At 36.0% G+C, this 18607-nt stretch overlaps 1 protein-coding gene across 8 annotated transcripts in view; it reads right to left on the bottom strand.

Moving 5' to 3' along the window:
• The window catches only part of PHF21A (PHD finger protein 21A), a 131925-nt gene that overhangs the window by 89558 nt on the left and 23760 nt on the right, over positions 1 to 18607 (bottom strand). For 4 of the 8 annotated variants that reach the window (XM_066553043.1, XM_066553044.1, XM_066553048.1 and 1 more), the window contains 4 exons: positions 11865 to 11905; positions 7978 to 8113; positions 3733 to 3765; positions 1549 to 1635 (listed from right to left, as the gene is read on the bottom strand). In XM_066553043.1, the coding sequence (XP_066409140.1) occupies positions 1549 to 1635; positions 3733 to 3765; positions 7978 to 8031 (174 nt within the window). In that variant the 5' untranslated portion in view covers positions 8032 to 8113; positions 11865 to 11905. Of the gene's footprint in view, positions 1 to 1548; positions 1636 to 3732; positions 3766 to 7977; positions 8114 to 9095; positions 9187 to 11864; positions 11906 to 18607 lie in introns of those variants that run through there. The other 4 variants (XM_066553047.1, XM_066553049.1, XM_066553046.1 and 1 more) reach the window with 3 other exon arrangements.

Raw genomic sequence — 18607 nt, 5'->3', positions numbered from 1 at the left:
CTGTATTCACTGTGTGGTAGAAGAAAACTCAAACTTATTTTTCAACGTCTTTTGGAAACTTAACTCATGGTAACCCCATGAACAAGTGTACTTTAGCACTTTGAGTTAAATAGAAAAAATATAGCTCCATTTCTAGTGATGGGTAATTTAAAACACATGTTAGTATAGACCATTCTGCAGCTTAACTTGACAGAGTTATAAATACAAGTTTAAAAGTTATGGTAGGATGCTTTCTCACATTCCACTCAGTGTCTCACTGCCTGTCCGTGCTCATTACGTGAACTGGTAGTCAATACAGCTTGCTTCATGGCATCAAGACAAGCTCATTTTGAAACTACTACAGGCATCCAGAGCTTACCAGAGAATCCTGAAACAGCTTGCTGTGAGACATAGCCACATGCAGAGGCTCATGCTGGTTTTAGAGAATAAATCATCTTCAAGAGAGACATGCTATCACATCAGCAAAACTTCAGTTTTTGTTGAACTACTATTCTCATTAAAAAATAATTTTCCTTATTATCCTTACATGTTTCGTCCTAGATTCACTGTTCTTCTATTAAAACATACTATATTTTTTTCAGTAAACAAAATTTCTAGATAAATGTAAATCACTGTCTGGCTATTTTTGTAGGGATAGTAATACTCAAAACAGAACACATGCAGCTAGTAGCAGACAAGTGGAGGTATCTAGTTGTGACACTCATGCATTTTACCAATGCTCTAACATTTTTCTCTCTTCAAAGGTCTAATCTATTGATCTAATTTGGTTCCATTATTGACATATTAAGCAACATAATTAAGGGACTCCTTAAGTCAGTTTACTTGGAATGGGATGATGTGATGTATAAGGGCTTTGTGCATGTGTTGCTCTTTCATGTTTTAAAAAAAAAGCGAGAACAAATTCTGTAGATATCTCAATATTACATCTTTTTCTTCTTGTTATTCACAAGGCCCATGTTCAAGTTCAACAATCTTTCTGTTAAGCATTCAGTTGTAATTATTACTCATACTTTAGAGCTGTCAAACAGAATTCTACCAAATGGCAAGCATAAGACAATTGTGGTGTAATTTATCATGGTAAAAGCATCCAATTAATTTTCAAATTGTCTATTAAGTACCCATAACTGACATACATTTAGCTGGTCTTGACATTAAGAAAAATTCCAGCATACTCACCCATATACACAGTGTGGACTTACTAAGTCAAAATCTAAAGATTTGCCTAAACCAGAATGGTCGAGTTTAGAAGTTTCAAGATAATAATAATAAAGAAAATGACAAAATTAATCCATTTTTCCATCTCCCTTAATATAAAATGTTAGTTTCAACATAAGAAAAATTGCTATAACTTCCACTGATTAAACCAGTTTCTTGTTTGACAGACTCACAATAACTCATTCTATCCTTTGTTGAGAAATCAAATAAAAATCAAAAATGTCTGGTTGCCCACGCTTATTTTTGCACTTTAAGATTTAGCAGCTCTCTTGGAAGCTGGGAAAAGAGACATCTCTAGAACACAGTGTTAAAAATACATCTCTGTTTCCCTACCTGTTTCTCACTCAGAGCTGTGATTTTGGCTTGAAGTTCATGAAGTTGTTTCTTCAAATCAGCGTTCTGATTAGAAAGAAAAAATATCTGTGAGAAAGATATTCCATTTGTTAACAAAGAGTAGTAGTAGGAAGGTGGGTTTTTTTGTTTGTTTGTTTTCTTCTTGCATAGTGTACTACAAATACAGCACCTCTGGATGTACAGCCAATAAAATTCAAACGGCTCAACAAAGCCTTATTTAAATCGCTGAGTGCAACAATAATCAGAGGACCTTTCTAGCACTCAGAGAGATAGCCCAGTTTGGAGAGAAGATTTCATTAAAACATCCATTAGTGCTTATCACATTATAAAGCACATTTATACATTTCATCAAGTTTACAAATTAAACAATAAATGTTTGTTAATATGTAATACAACAGTATCATACTGTATACAACAGTACGCTATGATATGTTATCTAAAACATTCTCACCTATGCTACTTATGCAAAGACATTTACACTTAACTATGTAGAATATAAACATATGTACTAAATCTGAATTGACACATATCAATTGAAGGCAAACATACTTAAGTCCTTATTTCCATGTATGCTTATGCCTTAGACTGTGCTAAAGAGAATTACATTTGTCTGGACACATCATTCATATTAGCATTTTGCTTACACTAGCACTTTTCAAAGTTTCAGATTTTAAAGCCATAAGCAACACTAGAAAGATGCAGACAGAAAACAATTTTTACCAGGACTTTTTCTTTTCTACTGAAATAAAAAATTAAAGAAACGTCTGTCCTTAGTTGAAAACCTGTGAAGCTCTGCAGAAATGTGACAGGGAATCAGGTTTTCCTTAATTTTTGTACATTCTCACTTTTTTTGTTCTCAATTATGTTGTATAGTTTTCATACTAGATTATGCAGGTTTAGTCTGCTAGGCAGAAACATTAAAACACAAGACTAACATCATCACAGGAACCTCATGCATATCCCCTATTTTTATATTCCTCCAATTTTGAAACGTATTTTGATCTTAGCTCACAGATAGTCTCTGATTCCAGCAAAACCAGATATTGACCAGTCATCCTTCCTAGTTCTAGATTCTACTTAATAATCTGGGATAAAAAATGCATTAAGAACATTGGAAACAGGGACCACATTTACTTTTCCTGACTCTAGGAACTCTGCATGGCTTCTTGCAGCATGACTTCACTTTCAGCAAGTATGAACTGAAAGCAAACTGCTCTGCAGACTAATTGTTAGCAGACCGGACCAGTGAATTTGAGCAGATTTTACACAAATCCCATCAGAATAACAACATTCAAAAAACCAGATTTTCCAATACACCCTGCTTAACCCTCCCTGTCAGAGGTTTAACTACCTGAGTGCTATTAAAAGCTGTCTTCTCACTTCACTGAGCTTGGAAAAAAATGTACATTCAGAAAATTACAGGACATTTACTATTGTATGGGGATGGGAGGTCTTAACTGCAAGCCTCAAGTGAGTGGCCTTTATCCCTCTACTCAACATTTCAGACTGGTTTGAGAGCTCCAGAGCACTCCCCATCCAGCATCCAGGAGTGTTTAACTGCTGTACAAGAAAACCCAGGGACCTTACGCAGTCTTTGAGAAAGGGATGACTTCTGCTGTCTATGCAGGGAGTCCAGTTATCCAACTTCAGAAGCTCTGAAATTTCCCAAGACCAAGTGTCTGTTCTATGGACACTACAGGGCTGGTAAGACACCCAAGACAGGCAATCTGAACACAACCTTAAGCTATATTGTTTGGACAAAATTTCTCGGACAGAATATCCTCTCTCTTCTTGTACTGTGTACCTTCTGATACTCCAAAAATGAAAAAAGTTATTACAAATAATGGCAGCTTTTATAGAGAGCAGCTTCCAATAGAATCAGAAACTTACTGCTCATCTGAACTGCACCATAGCCCAGAAAAGTCACTTGATTTAAACTATTAAGAATGTGTATAAGGTAAAAAGCTCCATAATAGCAAGAATTGTGGTTTTGTTTTAAACAATCCAACAGCCATTGTTCAAAAACTTAAAAATAAATTTTCTTCTAAACACTGTGCTAGCAAGGAAGAAGGTAATCTAGAAATATCTAAAATCATCAAGTTTCATGCACTGTTATTTCCTGAATTTTAATGGAAATGATCCAATATAAAAATGAGTAGTTACCTGTGGATCTTGCTTCATTTGGGCAACCAATTTCTAGAAAGAAAAAAAATGCAACAATACAATGAAGATTTTCCTTACAAATATTTTGAACAATTTAAAATTCAGTATTTTTTAAGAACCTTTGTAAAAGCAAAATATTTTGTTTACAGAGTTTCAATAGCAAAGCCTAGAGTCCAGTATTATAACATTTCCAAACCCATTCTTATTAATACAGTAAAAGTACTGTATTAAGCCATCACTTTTGCTCCTCCTAAACAGCTCTTAAACAAGTGATGCTTTTTAAAGACAATTTAAGCCAGCTGGGTAAGATAATCTAATAGCTGTGTCTCCTCTAGAACTGCTGGCTTCTTTGCTTGCAGTCACAAGAAACACAAACCACAGATAACTGCTGCAGGCACAAAAGCTGTTTGTATATTCAAGGGCAGAATATTTCAAGTACTAAAGCTCTTCCTGTGTGTTAACTTGGCTGGTACCAGATGGAAGACCCATGTTCAGAAGCATCTTTGCCACTTTTCTCCCTCAGAGGAGATTGAGATCATTGTAGAAGAGATGCCCTCCACATCCAAAGGAAAACAGACAGATTGTTACCATTCACTATTCTTCCTCTCTCTCTTCCTTCAGGCAGCTGCAGGAGAATGCTGCCTATTGCTAAGCAGGGAAAAAGTTACCAATGAAAACCAGAGCCCAGAATGAAGACACAATGTAAACCAAAAACTCCTAATATATTTTTAGGTAAATTTGTAGACATTTATTTCTCTAATGTTTTCAAAGATTATGTCTTAGGTTTAGTACCTACTAACACACATTTCTTTCACTATTCTGCTTTAATTACTTTTTGAACCAGGAAACCATTCTAGATTCTGTGACCATAAATTAAATTACAGGATTCTTATGTAAAAGCATGACCTCCTTTTTCTTTTGAATCTGTTTCCTTACAATGCAAGCATGAAGGACTAATATGATTACAGAAAACCAGAGCTGACTTGAGTCAAGAGGAGTTGGAACCTGGACTTGATGATCCTTACAGATTCCTTCCAACTTAAGACACTGTATGATTCTATAGCTGCTTCTCTATGGAGCTCCTTCTTATATTTTTTCCACACCACATATTCCCCCACCAGTCTTCACCTCTTCAAATTGAAGAACTCCTCATGCACAAATCATTCCATTGCTTTGTTCACTCTTGGCACTCTTCCATAATTCTCTAGTTTGTCTCTATCATCTGGAGACAAAGTTTAAAACTACGTGCAACACTCAGGTACTCCGCACTGCAAAAACTCCTTCCATGGTGCCAACAGCCAGTTCACAGCCTGCTATTGCAGATGTAAAACTGGGCCTGTTTTTCCAAAGTGCATCACTTGGCATTTATCTGCACTGAATACTATTGTTTCGTCATACTGCCATCAGCATCACAGGAACAGACTTAGCTTATTTTTCCTCGGTGCTTCCTGCCACATTGGAGCTTGACAAGCAACAAATCTGTTAGTTTTTATATAAAATGCTCCTGCAGATGCAGTCATAAGACAATATAGTCAGTACTGTAAACTCTTCATAAAATATTGCTAAATTTTTGGATCACACAGTACTACGTCAGGCAATCCTAAGGAAAAAAAATATTCCTCTTAAACATAAGCTAAATTTAAGGTATTTTAAAAGCCACTAATCTTTCTGCCATGAAATAAGAAAAGGGCAAGGATGCTTATGGTTCCTTCTACACATCAGCTTGAGGAATCATCCATGAAACTCAACCTTTCTGTAAGAATACCTAAATATAAGTCCTTTAACACCTCTTGTGATCAAAACTAGGAAGAGTAGACTGCTTCAAATTTATCTTAATTAAGTCAACACAGCAGCAGAATGAATTACTTAGACTTAGATGCACCTCTTCTCAGGACAAGCAATATAGCTTTGACATGGAAGACATTAGAATATTCAAGATGTACACTAATATAGATATGATCTGGTCAGGTGTCATTCATGGTGGATTCTCTGATCATAGAAAGCAGACAAAAAAGTAGCTTTTTCCGAACAATTAAACACCTTTTTGGGGTTCTTACTGGTAGTTTTAGATATACTTTGCCAAAGCAGCATTATGAATGCTTCACATAGAGTTCTGCAAGTGAAACAAAAGAGGCAAAACCCAAGGAGCTATTCTACAAACAAAACCACATCCTACTGAGCATCACTTGTACAGCCATGTGAGCAGTCACAGGCAACATGCTGCATCAGGAAGTTAGAAGTGTTTGGCTACAGAGCTGAGCTGAATTCCTTACACTCATCACAGACACCTGTCCACCACTTCCGACAGGACAGCAAACCATGATTGTGTGAGTGTTGGCAAGCTTTGTTATAAAGTCCTCAGAAAAAGAAATACTAGAGAAGTAAAAGATGACAAGAGACAATTCTTCATAAATCCTGAGTGAAAAGTAGGAGCATATTATATCTCTTTAGGTTACAAAATTCAGAGCTATATGAGAAAGTTCAAGCACTTTGCTTGAAGATATTTTTTTAGTGACAAAACCAGTTTAATGTTTATCAGTGTGCATGCTGACAAGCAATAACCATGCAAGCATAGTTCACAAAACCTTTACTGTAGCACCCAACATTTTGTTGCGTTATTTTCCACTGTAAACATATAGACTTTTTCTTAGCCTTAATTATAGAAATATACAGCATCTTGAATTAAAAAAGACAACCTTCTGATATCATGGCTTTTCTAGTTTCACAAACTAAAACCAAATCTAATTAAAGCTGATTTTTGTGCAAAGCTCACTTTTAATGGCAATTGGGAAAAGTTAAAGCAAAGAAAGTCAAAAACCCCACCAACTTTAAGCTGCTTATTAAAGGTCTCTTTGGACATTTCTTAGTCTTCATCTCTGTTCAGCAGTATCATTATTAACAGATACTAAAGGTTATTCAAAATTCACAGTCTTAAAATTTTTGGTTCACTTGGGCATAAAGGGGAATGAAGATGCACACAAGGAGTAGTATCATACAAACACAAGCATAATTATTAACATTTTGATTGCTTTACAGTAGTTAATACTTGAAAAAATTACTTACTGGCCTTAAACATTCCTATGTCTGAAGCAAAATGTCATGGGTAATTTTTGAACTTCCTTACCTCCACAACAAAATGTCATTGAAGTTTCAACTACAAAGGCCTTGGAGTTACTGAGGAGAGCAAAATACTCATCCATAGTTCTGGAAATCCACCCTTAGCTTTCTCAGGTTTTGCTCCCTGACTGTAAGTTGTATTTTGTTAAAGCAGACATAGCTTGATTTTACCATTTCACCCATTCAAGTCCTTGCAATATGTGCAGCATTGCTGCAAGTACTGGACAAGACATCCAGATCACATTTTAGACAAGTCACCAAGCAATTTTGAAACATTTTCCAAATTTCATATGATGGACTATACTGATCAATGTTACTTATCATACACTTCTTTTATCCACTGTGTAACAGTTGTGAGTTTCAGATATCTGAAGAGCATCAGATATACTTGGAGAACTATGTTTAGAAAAGGTCTCATTGTTAAATTTAACATTTCAAGTTTGCAGCTAGTCTGTGTCTATGGCTGTAACAATTTTCTTCCAAGAATTAATATGCATATGTCCTCCTATATTTACTACATTAGGTTTTAATATCATTACTTGTAGTAATTCCTCATTGGCATTGTAAAACAATGGCAAACTGCAATCCTACTGCCATATAGTATTGAACACATTAAAGTAAGAAGACCCAACATGTAAAAATTTACAAAGCCCAAGCACTACAACATTTTGGTTATCAAAAATATAGTTTAGAAGATACTGAAGTAGAAGACATTCCGTAAGAGAAGCACCAGATCAAACTATGCAGCACTATATACCTTTCACTTCCAAGTTCCTCCACCATATTCCTCCATTGCCAACTGAATACTGAAGCTGGCTTCAGAACATCAGAAAAACCTTCCAGATAGAGGCAGCTGAACACTGTTTTCAGAATGTTTCTATTACTCTTACAAAATACTAAAAAAAAAAAATCACCACCCACAGTTTGATATGTAGATTTTTCACATGTGCTAAAAAACAACAGGTGGTCAGGTCAAATTGCAGAGTATAAAATTCTGAAGTAGTTTCAAGCTTTTAAAACAATTATTACTATAGTTGTAGTGCTATTGCTTAATGCTCCCATTAGTAGTAATATGGTCAGAAGTACTAATGCTGCTATTGCTTTAAAGCAAGAAAGTACATAAACTACCTGGTGAACCTGAATTTCCACTTTCAGAGCCTCCTGTAGAGTCTGCAGCTCCATTCTCTACCTTCTCCACTTTCTCTAGAAGTGTCTTTGCTGATTCCAGTGCCTTTAGTTTCTGGTTTCCTCTTTAACACCAGTCCTATAGAAAAATAAAGGTTTTGTTTTCGTTAGTGAAGGAGAAGAGTCCATTTGAAAAAGAAGATTATAACACAACAGGAATTCAATAGAGAACTATATTCAAATGCAGCTTTCTAGCCTAAATACAGTCAGTATTTTGAACACAAGAAATCTGCAGGCTCTACAAAATGCCTGCCTTGGAGTCATTTAGCCAATTTTGTTACTTCCCACATATCCCGAAGTTGACATACTTATCCCTTATCTTAGTTTGCAGGCAGCTATTTCCTACCAATATCCTATTGCAGTGGCATATTAAATTAGCAAATTTAACTACTGAGAATGTATTAAAAATCTATGTAGATGAAAACTTATTCTGGAGAATAGAATTCTACAACAACAATAAATAGTTAAACATTAATGTACTGCATGAACACACTTTTGTGATACTATAGAGCTGTTCTTAGATGGGACAGTGCACATGTTAACAGAACAACATTAATATATTAATAACTCACTGCCTAAAGTTTGTGCCAAGTTAGTAATTTCAGTTGGAATCTGTTCTGAAGCAACAGAAGAGTGATATTAAGCAGCACAAGACATTTCAAAAAGATTAATTTTATAATCTTTTTAATCTTGGAAATCTACTTGTAGATCATAAGTATAAAGTTTAGCATCTTCACTTGTACTACAAATTAATCCCCCCAATCTCTGATACAGAAAAGCATTATCAAACATACTTCGAAAAGCCCTGAATGCTTGACAAGAGAACTCCTTTTTCAGAAATATGTTAAAAGTATCAGGTTCTGAAACAGGATTAAGATTCCCATATGCTCAAATCATAGTGGAACCTGTATAAAAACATCTATAAATGCAAACACATGCAAGTCACTGGAAAACATTATATAGCAATTTTACCAGTGACTTTTCCATCCAGACACCACAATTAAGGAATTGCTGCAGTGTTAAAATAGTTCCTATTTTTGTATTATTTGAAAATTGCTCACATTCATTGCACAGGTGTTGTTGCCAATTCAGAGGCCTTCCTAATGAGACTACAATGTTTTCAAAAGGATCCTGACAGCTTTGATTAGACATGCAGGCTGTAAAAAGAGAGCAATTCCCTAAGTTAAAGAATTTTATTTTAATGCTGTCTCACTACAGTAAACTGAAGTAGTGGACAAATTTGTGAACTCCTGGAAAAAAAAGAAAGGTTGAAGGTGTTTTGTTTTGTTTATTTATCATTTATCTTTTCAAACAAAAATATGTTACAAAAAGAGTAGACTATAAAGAGGAGTTAAAAAGCATTACATTTAAACTCTTTGTCAGAGTTGTCTGCTGTTAGCCTAAAGTTACTTATTTAAATAACAAAAGCCTGAGCAAACTTTCTAGCCAACACATGAAATGACCTTCTGCAAGGGCCTCTCCCACATATGACACAGATGAGTGAAAACAGCTGCCTTTGCAGCACTAGTCTCTATAAAATTGTAATCTCTATCAAGGGATACATGGAAATTACATATAGTTCCCTGTCCTATTACCACAAACAGTAATGAGAAAACAGAATCAAGGATTATTACTTCCACTCACTGACAAGAACAATTATAGCATGCTTTGAGTCCCCACCACTGCAGTTTCAAAAGAATCCATGCTTCAGAATACCACATGGGAGACTGGTTAATGAAAACTGGAACCCACTGCAGAGGGTAAAAGTCTTTTTGACCCTTGGAAATTCAGTTTCAGGGTAAAGACAGGCAGATATGGCCAGTTTCTTTCTCAGTGTGTCTTCAAAAAATCAGAAGGCACACATGATGAATAGTTTGCATTGCTCTGTAGCTACATGCTAACTTCAAACTTGAGTGCAGAACAGCAAAACAGTTATCTCAACTGAATGTAAAAGAGATCCAAAAGAATGTAAAAAATATCCATCACTTAAATATATGTAACTGTAAGGTCCAAAATATGTTCACGGCAAATATGACATGGTATTTCTGTAAAAGAACATATAAAGATTGAGCAACTTCTATTAATGTGCAACTTAATTTGACAGATAGAAATTGCAGTATTGATGGTTCATAAAAACTAATCCAAGCTAATTGCATCTATGCCTTGAACAGCTAGCAAGATTTTTCAAAATTAATTTTTAAGAGGTTCAAGGAAAAAGTGACACTGCCTTGCAGAAAAAAAAAAGTAGCTGCTCAGCCTAACTATGTTTATAGGGGTATAAACATGAAAAAACATATTTCATTTAAAAGTTTGGTCAAGTTGCCAAATTCTGAATATGAAATATATACAATTGTTCCTTTCTAGAACACACACTTGTAGCTTCCCTTCCCAAGCAGGAATAAGTATTCTGTTATCTCTGTCTAGAATTCCCCCAAAGTACCTTTTACACAACCAATACAGTTAAAAAAACAAAAAAGAACGAAAAATAAAAATTAAAAAAAACCCCAAACATTACTTACATCCAACAAAACCTAAACTGCGTTTTTCCGATTTACACAGAATAATGTCTATAAATATCTATCAGGGCATCTGGTTAAATATTGCTCATACTTCCTTTGAGAGGAGGTAAAAAACTACATAAGTGGCTATACATTTTGTAGTGCAAAAACTTTCAGTATTTTTGAACTTTTCTTCTTTTAGACTGAACTTAAAGGGAAGATTGAAAAATTTAAGTTCAGTAGCATTATAAACTATCTATAATACCACATTCAAAGAGGTGTAAAACCATCTCTGAATTAATCATAGAATATGATGCATTTTCCAATTTACTCTTATGGTAGTGGAATTATTTCAAATAAAAAGCTTGTAGATGACTGAAATTGCATTAATGTCTTGGCCTGAAAAAATTATTAATCTCATTATTTTTAAAGGAAAACAAGCAAATGCCTTGCTCAATAACAGTACTGGTGATTTCCAAAAGGAAGGCACAGGATTCAGGAGTACATGCCTCTCCTGTATATCCAGACATACTTTTTCCAGGAAGTCTCAACCAGGAAGAACACTGAGCAAGAGGTAAATGAGGCATTTTTGGATGGATTTCAACTATTGGAGGCAGAAATCCTCCATTCAATTTCTTGCTTGCATTCATTTATTACCAATAATCGCTTATTTCTTAAGTGGTTGCTTCAAGACTTAAAATTTCATACTGAGGTAAGTGCCCCAATGCACTGCATACAGACTATTTAAATATTCAAAGACTGAATGAAACCTTAAACTCTACAATAATCACATAAGTGATTCACAGTTCTGTTATCTCAATAAAATACAATCTACATGGGAACCTTTAAAATATCACAATACTATTTCAACCATGACTATTTTGGAAGCTACACTAGACACACAACTGACAAGGCATATATATTTTTATAAACAAAGGTAGGACACACACAAAGCCATGAATGCCTTCTGTGTGTATGGAAGGACTCTGAATAACTCAGAATTTTAGAGAGAAGTCTTTCTGGGCTAAAAATCCCTTCAAATAAATTTGGTTTTCACATTACACAGAAAAAAAATATTATTTTTGAGTAGATGAATTTAAATGTCCATTATACTTACAGACCCTTAGGCCCAAATCTCAGCCTTACAGAGATTTTATTTATAAGACTGGGGCTTCCATCAGCAACATTTACTTTCTAAGACTTAATTCCTGAATATAAGAATAGATAGAATTTCAGTTTCAGTAACCATCAAACGTTTCCAGGAATGGATGCCAGCTCTTCATATCATCTATTCTAAGGTAAGCCATTTTAGCCTTGGGAAGAAGTACTTACCAGTTTTGAGTAAGTTATCCCTTTCAGCTCTCTACCCCCTCCTACAAAAGAAAAACAACAACAACACAAAAAAGATAATTACAAATATTTTTAACTAGAGTTTGAAACAAAAAAAAAAAAAAAATCAAATATTTGAAAAGTTGGAAAGGGAAGGGTTGGGACTTTAGAAAAGGGTTTTTGGTTGTTTTTTCTTCAGGGGAGTTGTAATTTTTTTTTAAATGCTGAAGCTAACTATAAAACACCACTTTGAAAGAAAATCTGTTCGAAGTGGCAGGGAAAACTAAGGAGACCTACAAATTCAATCTGGATTAAAATACAAACTATTGCTGTCACTAGGGGGAGAAGCAACTAGAGGTACAAGTCTTTCTAGTTCTGTGCAAGGTCACTGTCCCCCTCCCATGGTGGAGAGACCTGCTCTCCATTACATCTATTAAGATCTATATCATAAGCCTTCTCAGTTGCCACAGCTAAATACAACGAGGTTACCCACTCATGACATTTGCCCATCATCTCTGCTAGAGGTAACACCACCCCCCAAAGATGGTAGAGCAGGTGGTAGGTCAGCTCAGCCACCAGAGCTCAAATCCCAGAGTACTGCTAGGGACTGAAACAAACAGCAGAGTAAGCCAATATGGTGGGACACAAAAGGTGGAGGCCAAAAAGAGGCACTGCCTGTTACGCTGCCTGGGTCATGGGTAGAACATTCTGTAGCACAGCAAGGTAATACCTCTGAAATCACCACATGAATCATAAAAAACTCATGAGTCAAAGTTCTAAAAAGATAGTTAGAATATAAATGATAACTCATTTGCTCAATTACCTTGCCTGATGCTAAAAAAAGGCTCCAAAATACTCCCAATTTTCTAGTAAAATACTATAATATTAGCATATTTGAAGCTTTAACTTCACAGCTAACAAGATCTTTGCAGATGTTTCTATCCACACATAAGTCATCACAGAGCTGAAGTTTAAGCCCCAGCCTTATAAACAGATACAGTAGGAGAAAGTCATGATCATCTCTCTCTCATTGAAGACCAGCACAAGTGGAGGGTTTCCATTTACTATCCAGCAGAACTGGGTGCTGATGACCACTGAGAACAGAAAACAGAAAGCCTGCTGGCAGTATTGTCAGTCTCCTAGTCTCAAATTTCATCGTGCATTTTGAACAACAGAATATTACAGGTGATGTTTAATTTTAGAGCAATTTCAGGTAAGTTGCCATAACATCCGGCTGCTACCCTGACAGGTTATGAGCTGGGAAGTATGGACGGTTTTGAGGTTGTATTCAAAGTAAGTAAATTGGCTCTGGATGTTACAGAGTTTTAAACACTGTCATTTTTGAGGGTGCTGAAGAGACAGGTATTATTCTCAAACTGTAGTTTCTTTTTGGTATTAAAATCCTACTTGCCACCTCCACCTCCCACTATCAATCAGTCACTTAATTGGTCCAGAGACCTACAGAGGAAGCCCTTTCATCATGCAAGTACTAAGTGCCCTCTTCAACAAGCAACTACAACTATCTGTCCATGCTTATTAATAAAAAACAATAATTAAAAAACATCTCACTGCTGTAGATTACTGCTTTTGGAAAGCTAAACAAAACAGTCAGTATTACACATCTGCAAACACAGTCTTAGAAAAAATAAGCATGATTTTTACTTTAAAAAAGAAAAACATCAATTTACTTGTAACACAAGTACACACAACCTGACAAGAAACCTGTCACTTAAAAATAACAGCAACTGTTCCTTCCTTCCTATTTTCCCCCTACGTAGAGACTCGCCTCCATAGCAGGACCCTAGCTCCATCAAGATGGAACTGTGCAGAAAAAAACTGCACAGTTACAAACCTTCAGATTGCATTTAATCTTGCTACAACCCCAGACTCAGAAGCCAGGAGCTCCCAAGGACAAAGTTTAGAACACAAGGAATTTAATCGTGACTATCCAAGTGAACCACTGTGTTGCCTTGGAGAAGTCACTTAGAGAGGACCCATATAGGGAATGGAAATACATTTGCATCCTCTTCTGTAGATAATTTACTGCAGGCTTTTTCTTTAGTGTTTAGAACAGGTTAACCTTTGAATGTCAAACCTCTGGCAACACAAAATTCTGCCCTCATGCAGGTATACTATTTTTACTAACATCCCTGCCTCATTTAGTAGAGAGGACAAGCACAAAGAATGAAGTATCAATTGAATTTCTTGTAATTCTGAACTTTTGATTTGCGTGGCTTTTTAAACTCAACATCTAAGCCCTAAGACAAATAAAAAATTGGTTTCTTCATAAGCAGCGCACTAATGAGAGCCACAGAAAAATTTGTGCCTGATACAGGCAAGTTTTCTTAAATAGAGAATTGAGAAAGAGAAATTAAGAACAAATACCCAAGATTGGTAATCCCAAGCATCTTAAACAGATATAAGTTTTTAACTGTTCTTAGCATTTTTATAGTAGAGAACAGCATACGACCAACAATATCTGTAAATTTGGTTCTTGACAACTCCCTGTACTTATGAATACTGGGAACCAACACAGAACAGTATTAATGAAAAAGGGATAAAGTCTGCTCTATAAATGAAATGAGATTATTTCTTCTTCATAGCAAAAGTACATCTAGAAACTTACACTGCCTCTCTCATGCTCACTACAAAACACATTAGAAAGTTAAGATTAGACAGCTCACAATCATTCATATCAATAGAGAAGTCTGAAGAGTTTAGCATTATACAGGGATTTGTAACAAAAACTTCAGCAGAAACTTATCACAAAATCTCAGTAACCTAATTTACTGAGGTAGCCTTTTGAAGGCTCTAGAAACATGCTGTAAATTGTCCAAGGTAGGAGCCTGCAAGGTTAACTCTCAAATTGTTACAGTATATTCTGTAATATTTTGGGGGTTTTTAAACCCCAGGTCTGGGAGTCAAATTAAGAGCACTACCTTCTTCCCAAAATATAACTATGATCTATGATTAAAAAAGTTACTCATTTAATGGGACCGTTATGAAAACGAAGATCTCAAAACTCCTATGTTTAAGGCTTGGTAGCACCTGAGGACATCAGAAAAACAAATGGTGGTGAAAACATTTAAGCATACTGCACCTGAAGGCTTAAGACTGTTTAAATGCTAATTACCTGTATATTAAGATGTCCGATTATAACAATTATATACTTATTACTACCTTCAAGTTATACAATCAAGTTTATACTACTGTAACCAGAGACTCACTTGGAAAAACTGGAAAAAATTAAACGTCATGTTCAGCAATTTCTTCTTTACATTTTTTCTAACTCTAGAAACTAGCAAATGTTTACTGTCCATGGAACCATGGAACTCTATCCATTCATATCATGTTACAATATTTAATTATGTATCTTTTTGCCAAAAGGATCTTGGTTTTGTTCAGTACACAGAAAAAAAAAAGGACTAAATGCTGTGCACAGGCAATTGTGAACCTGATATTTTTTCACATTTCAGAGAACTGCTCAACAATATGAGGGTAAGGCATTATTAATTTCGTGTGCGTGTGCATGAAACACACACCACACAGGAGGGATTCAGAGTTTTTTCTCTGGACTTTTGTTTTTAGATGTGAACTCCTCAAAGCATCGGCTCTCCCTCCCATATTTGAAAGACAGCCTTTATCTAGAGAGCACTCTATCACTATCTTCTAAGAAAACAAGTCATGGCAGATACTTTACTGTGATTTTCAAGTCGGCAACTCATATTCCTTCACAGGGCAGGATTTCTGCAGTCTTAAGAAGACCAAACCCAGGCCAGACAGGGTATATAATCAATTTCATATTACATTATTATAAGGCTTATGTTTCAATGACGATCATTAGCAGTGCTGGAGCTGTTGCTTCCATGACAAAAAGAAGCCTCCTTTGTGCCAGTGCACAGAATGTGATCTTCCTGTTGTGCTGCAGCTGGAAGAATTCCCAGTCAGCCCCAGTAGCACATGCCAGGCAGGTGTAAAGGGACCAATAGAATTGCTCAAGATAACTGAGACTGCACTGAAGTGTACAAGTCATGCCTTCCAGTTTGTCCATCTGTACAACTGCTCTCTCCTCCTCCCTCCTTATCCCCCACAATACTGATAGATTAACTCCAGCTAAACTGGTCAAGGAGCCCGGACTTTCTGCTTATGCATGGAGACAACTTAAAGGATTCAAACTACAAACTTCAGTTCTACCTAAAAGTTCTTCTGCTGCTATGATTTGCCATGAAGCAAATGCAGTTTGGAGTTTAAGACACCTGAAGCTGACTTCACTTGAGGATAGATTGCTTCACCGTCCCTGAAACACTTTATAAAACATTCAAGCTAAGTTTAAATAGAAGTGTGCGACACCATCATTTGTCTTTGCAGAAGCAGTACTATATTTACCACATAGAAAATTAGCTAGAAGACTCAATACAGTTTAAAAGGCCATCTCTAGTGTAAAGATAAAACCACTTCACAAGCTGATTCTTAAAATATTCACCAAAACTTGCTGTGGCACCAAACACATGTAAACAGTTGACAATTACCCTCTTAGCTCTGGTCCTGTGACTACAGCTCCACTGGGCATTAGTAATTCTTCCTGAACACAGACTTTCCTGGCATCTTGGGGGTGGGATGGAGTATGAAATCACACTCTCTGGCAAAATTATAAACTACATTTGGCCAAGTAGAAAATTAGCACAAACATGTTTTAAAATCTCAGAATCATCTCTGTCACTTGAGCAGATTCAAGATATATTGCTCTACACTTCTTACCTGTGCATAATCCCCTCATCTTTGCACAGTCTGAGCCTATCTCTTGAATCAGAGAAGCCTCTCTAACCTATGACCATCAGTGAGCCTGGAAGATGTTCTTTCTGATTTGGTATCAAGGACTCCCCATTTAACCTAACATACATAAAATTACCATCAGTAAAATTCTCTTTTTTTGTACCCAGACGCCAGTGTACAGGGACGTTTTAGCATTCAGAAGTTCTTGTATTGCAGAACCACTAAGCCTCACTTTGCTCAGTGAGTTACTTTTCACTAGGTTCTAGGTACACACAAAATAATCCTATATGCAGTGTGGCTAAATTCTTGCTCGCGTAAAAAAAAAGTTGTATGACCTGGATTTTTATTTCAGTGAATTACTTTTTAGAAGGACTGTTTAGCTAAGCACACACCACACACCAAGAGTACTAATAAGGTCTGTAAGTTTATCTTTTACTGCAACAGCAAAGTTTCATATTTGAAGTGGGGAGCTGAGGAATCTTCTGCAAAATTAAAATATTTACATGATGTGAAGGTATAAATTAGCAGAAGGCAGAGTTTGGCATTTGTTTCTAAAAACACTTTGCTGCATTATTTGATATTCCATAAAGTTGCTGGAAACATGGATCATTTGGGATTTTTTTTAAACATTGTTTAACAATTTAACTTCAAAAAGATGTCAGTTAATCTGTAAAGTCTTAAACCTGTAATTTTTCTTTTTTAATTATTTTCAAGTATTTACAAAGTATATATACCACTGGGAAGGAAAATAAGATGGAAGGTTAACAGAAAATGGAAGGAGCTATTCCCTCCTAGCCGTAATAGTCCAATGATTGGGTCTCAAAATTTATAAGAAATGCAAAGGGAAGTTATTTGAATGTCTGTGCTTTACAGTTCTGTTTTGTTTCTTAATAGTATGTCTAGCAAAATCAGTTTATTAACCTATATTGTTCTTAACCTGTGTTGCAATTTTCTTATTCCAGTCCCTGAGAAGTTCCTGCCCTCCTTTCATACTTCAGAGACAGAGGACTACTTGGGAAAAAGGGGAGGAGAGGCAGTTGAGAGGAGAAGACTCTTTCTAGAAAGAACATACACAACAAATCCTAATAATAGATTTAACAACCACAGATGCAAGGAATTAGAAAAAATTAAGAAAACTCTACCTCAGTACCTATTAAACTATTTTTCCCTCTGAAATTTCATTAAGAAGGGAGGGACCTCTGATTTCTAGTTTTAACCTTTTAAACATAAGGAGAAATTTCTTATTGAGTGCCAAACCCTTTTTCCCCGTCCTAGCAACCCACTTTATCTTGGAAAGAACTGGCCCATGGGAATGATACATTAGTGAGGGAGAAGTGCCTTAAGAGTTTTGGGATGAGGTCCAGGGTACAAAAGGAGATGATCTGGATAGTGTTGTATGAAATGCAAAACTAGAGGTACCTCGGACTATCATTGGAAGTGCAACTGCACTTGTGATGGAGAGAACCTCAGGTATGTGCACGTCCTGCTTGTACAGACTATTCTTTGAATTTTATATGTCTGCCAGAGACATTCAGAGGACGCCAAAAAAATGTCAGAAGAGCAGCCGAATGCCTCAACGACACAGCCGTGACACTCAAGGACAGCCTTGGCCCTCCATTTCCACGGGGAAAGAGGTGCTGTTAGCGCAGTCGGCCAGCAGGGGGAAACGCCAAATAAGTGAAGGAAAAAAAAAAAGTTTTAAGAGAAAACACTAAACATGAGGAATAAAATTCGGCAAACCACACACATCTCCCCAGGTGAGATGGAAGGAAGAGATTCTGTTCTTGGAGAAGGAAAGCAGGATAAATGAAGCATTCTTCGAAGCATTCTTCCAGAATTTAGAGAGGAAACAGTGAAAGTGCAAGTCCGAAACACAAGCAAGTAAAGGCAAGCTTTCAGTTTCGTGTTAGCACAGAGTGACTGCAAATCAATTCAAGTCTTCTTACATCTAGCGTTTTGATGAAAAGCAAAAT

This window comes from Molothrus aeneus, chromosome 6 (assembly GCF_037042795.1).
Source record: "Molothrus aeneus isolate 106 chromosome 6, BPBGC_Maene_1.0, whole genome shotgun sequence".
NCBI classification, from domain to species: Eukaryota; Metazoa; Chordata; class Aves; order Passeriformes; family Icteridae; genus Molothrus; species Molothrus aeneus.
This window is presented reverse-complemented; position numbering and strand designations above follow the sequence as displayed.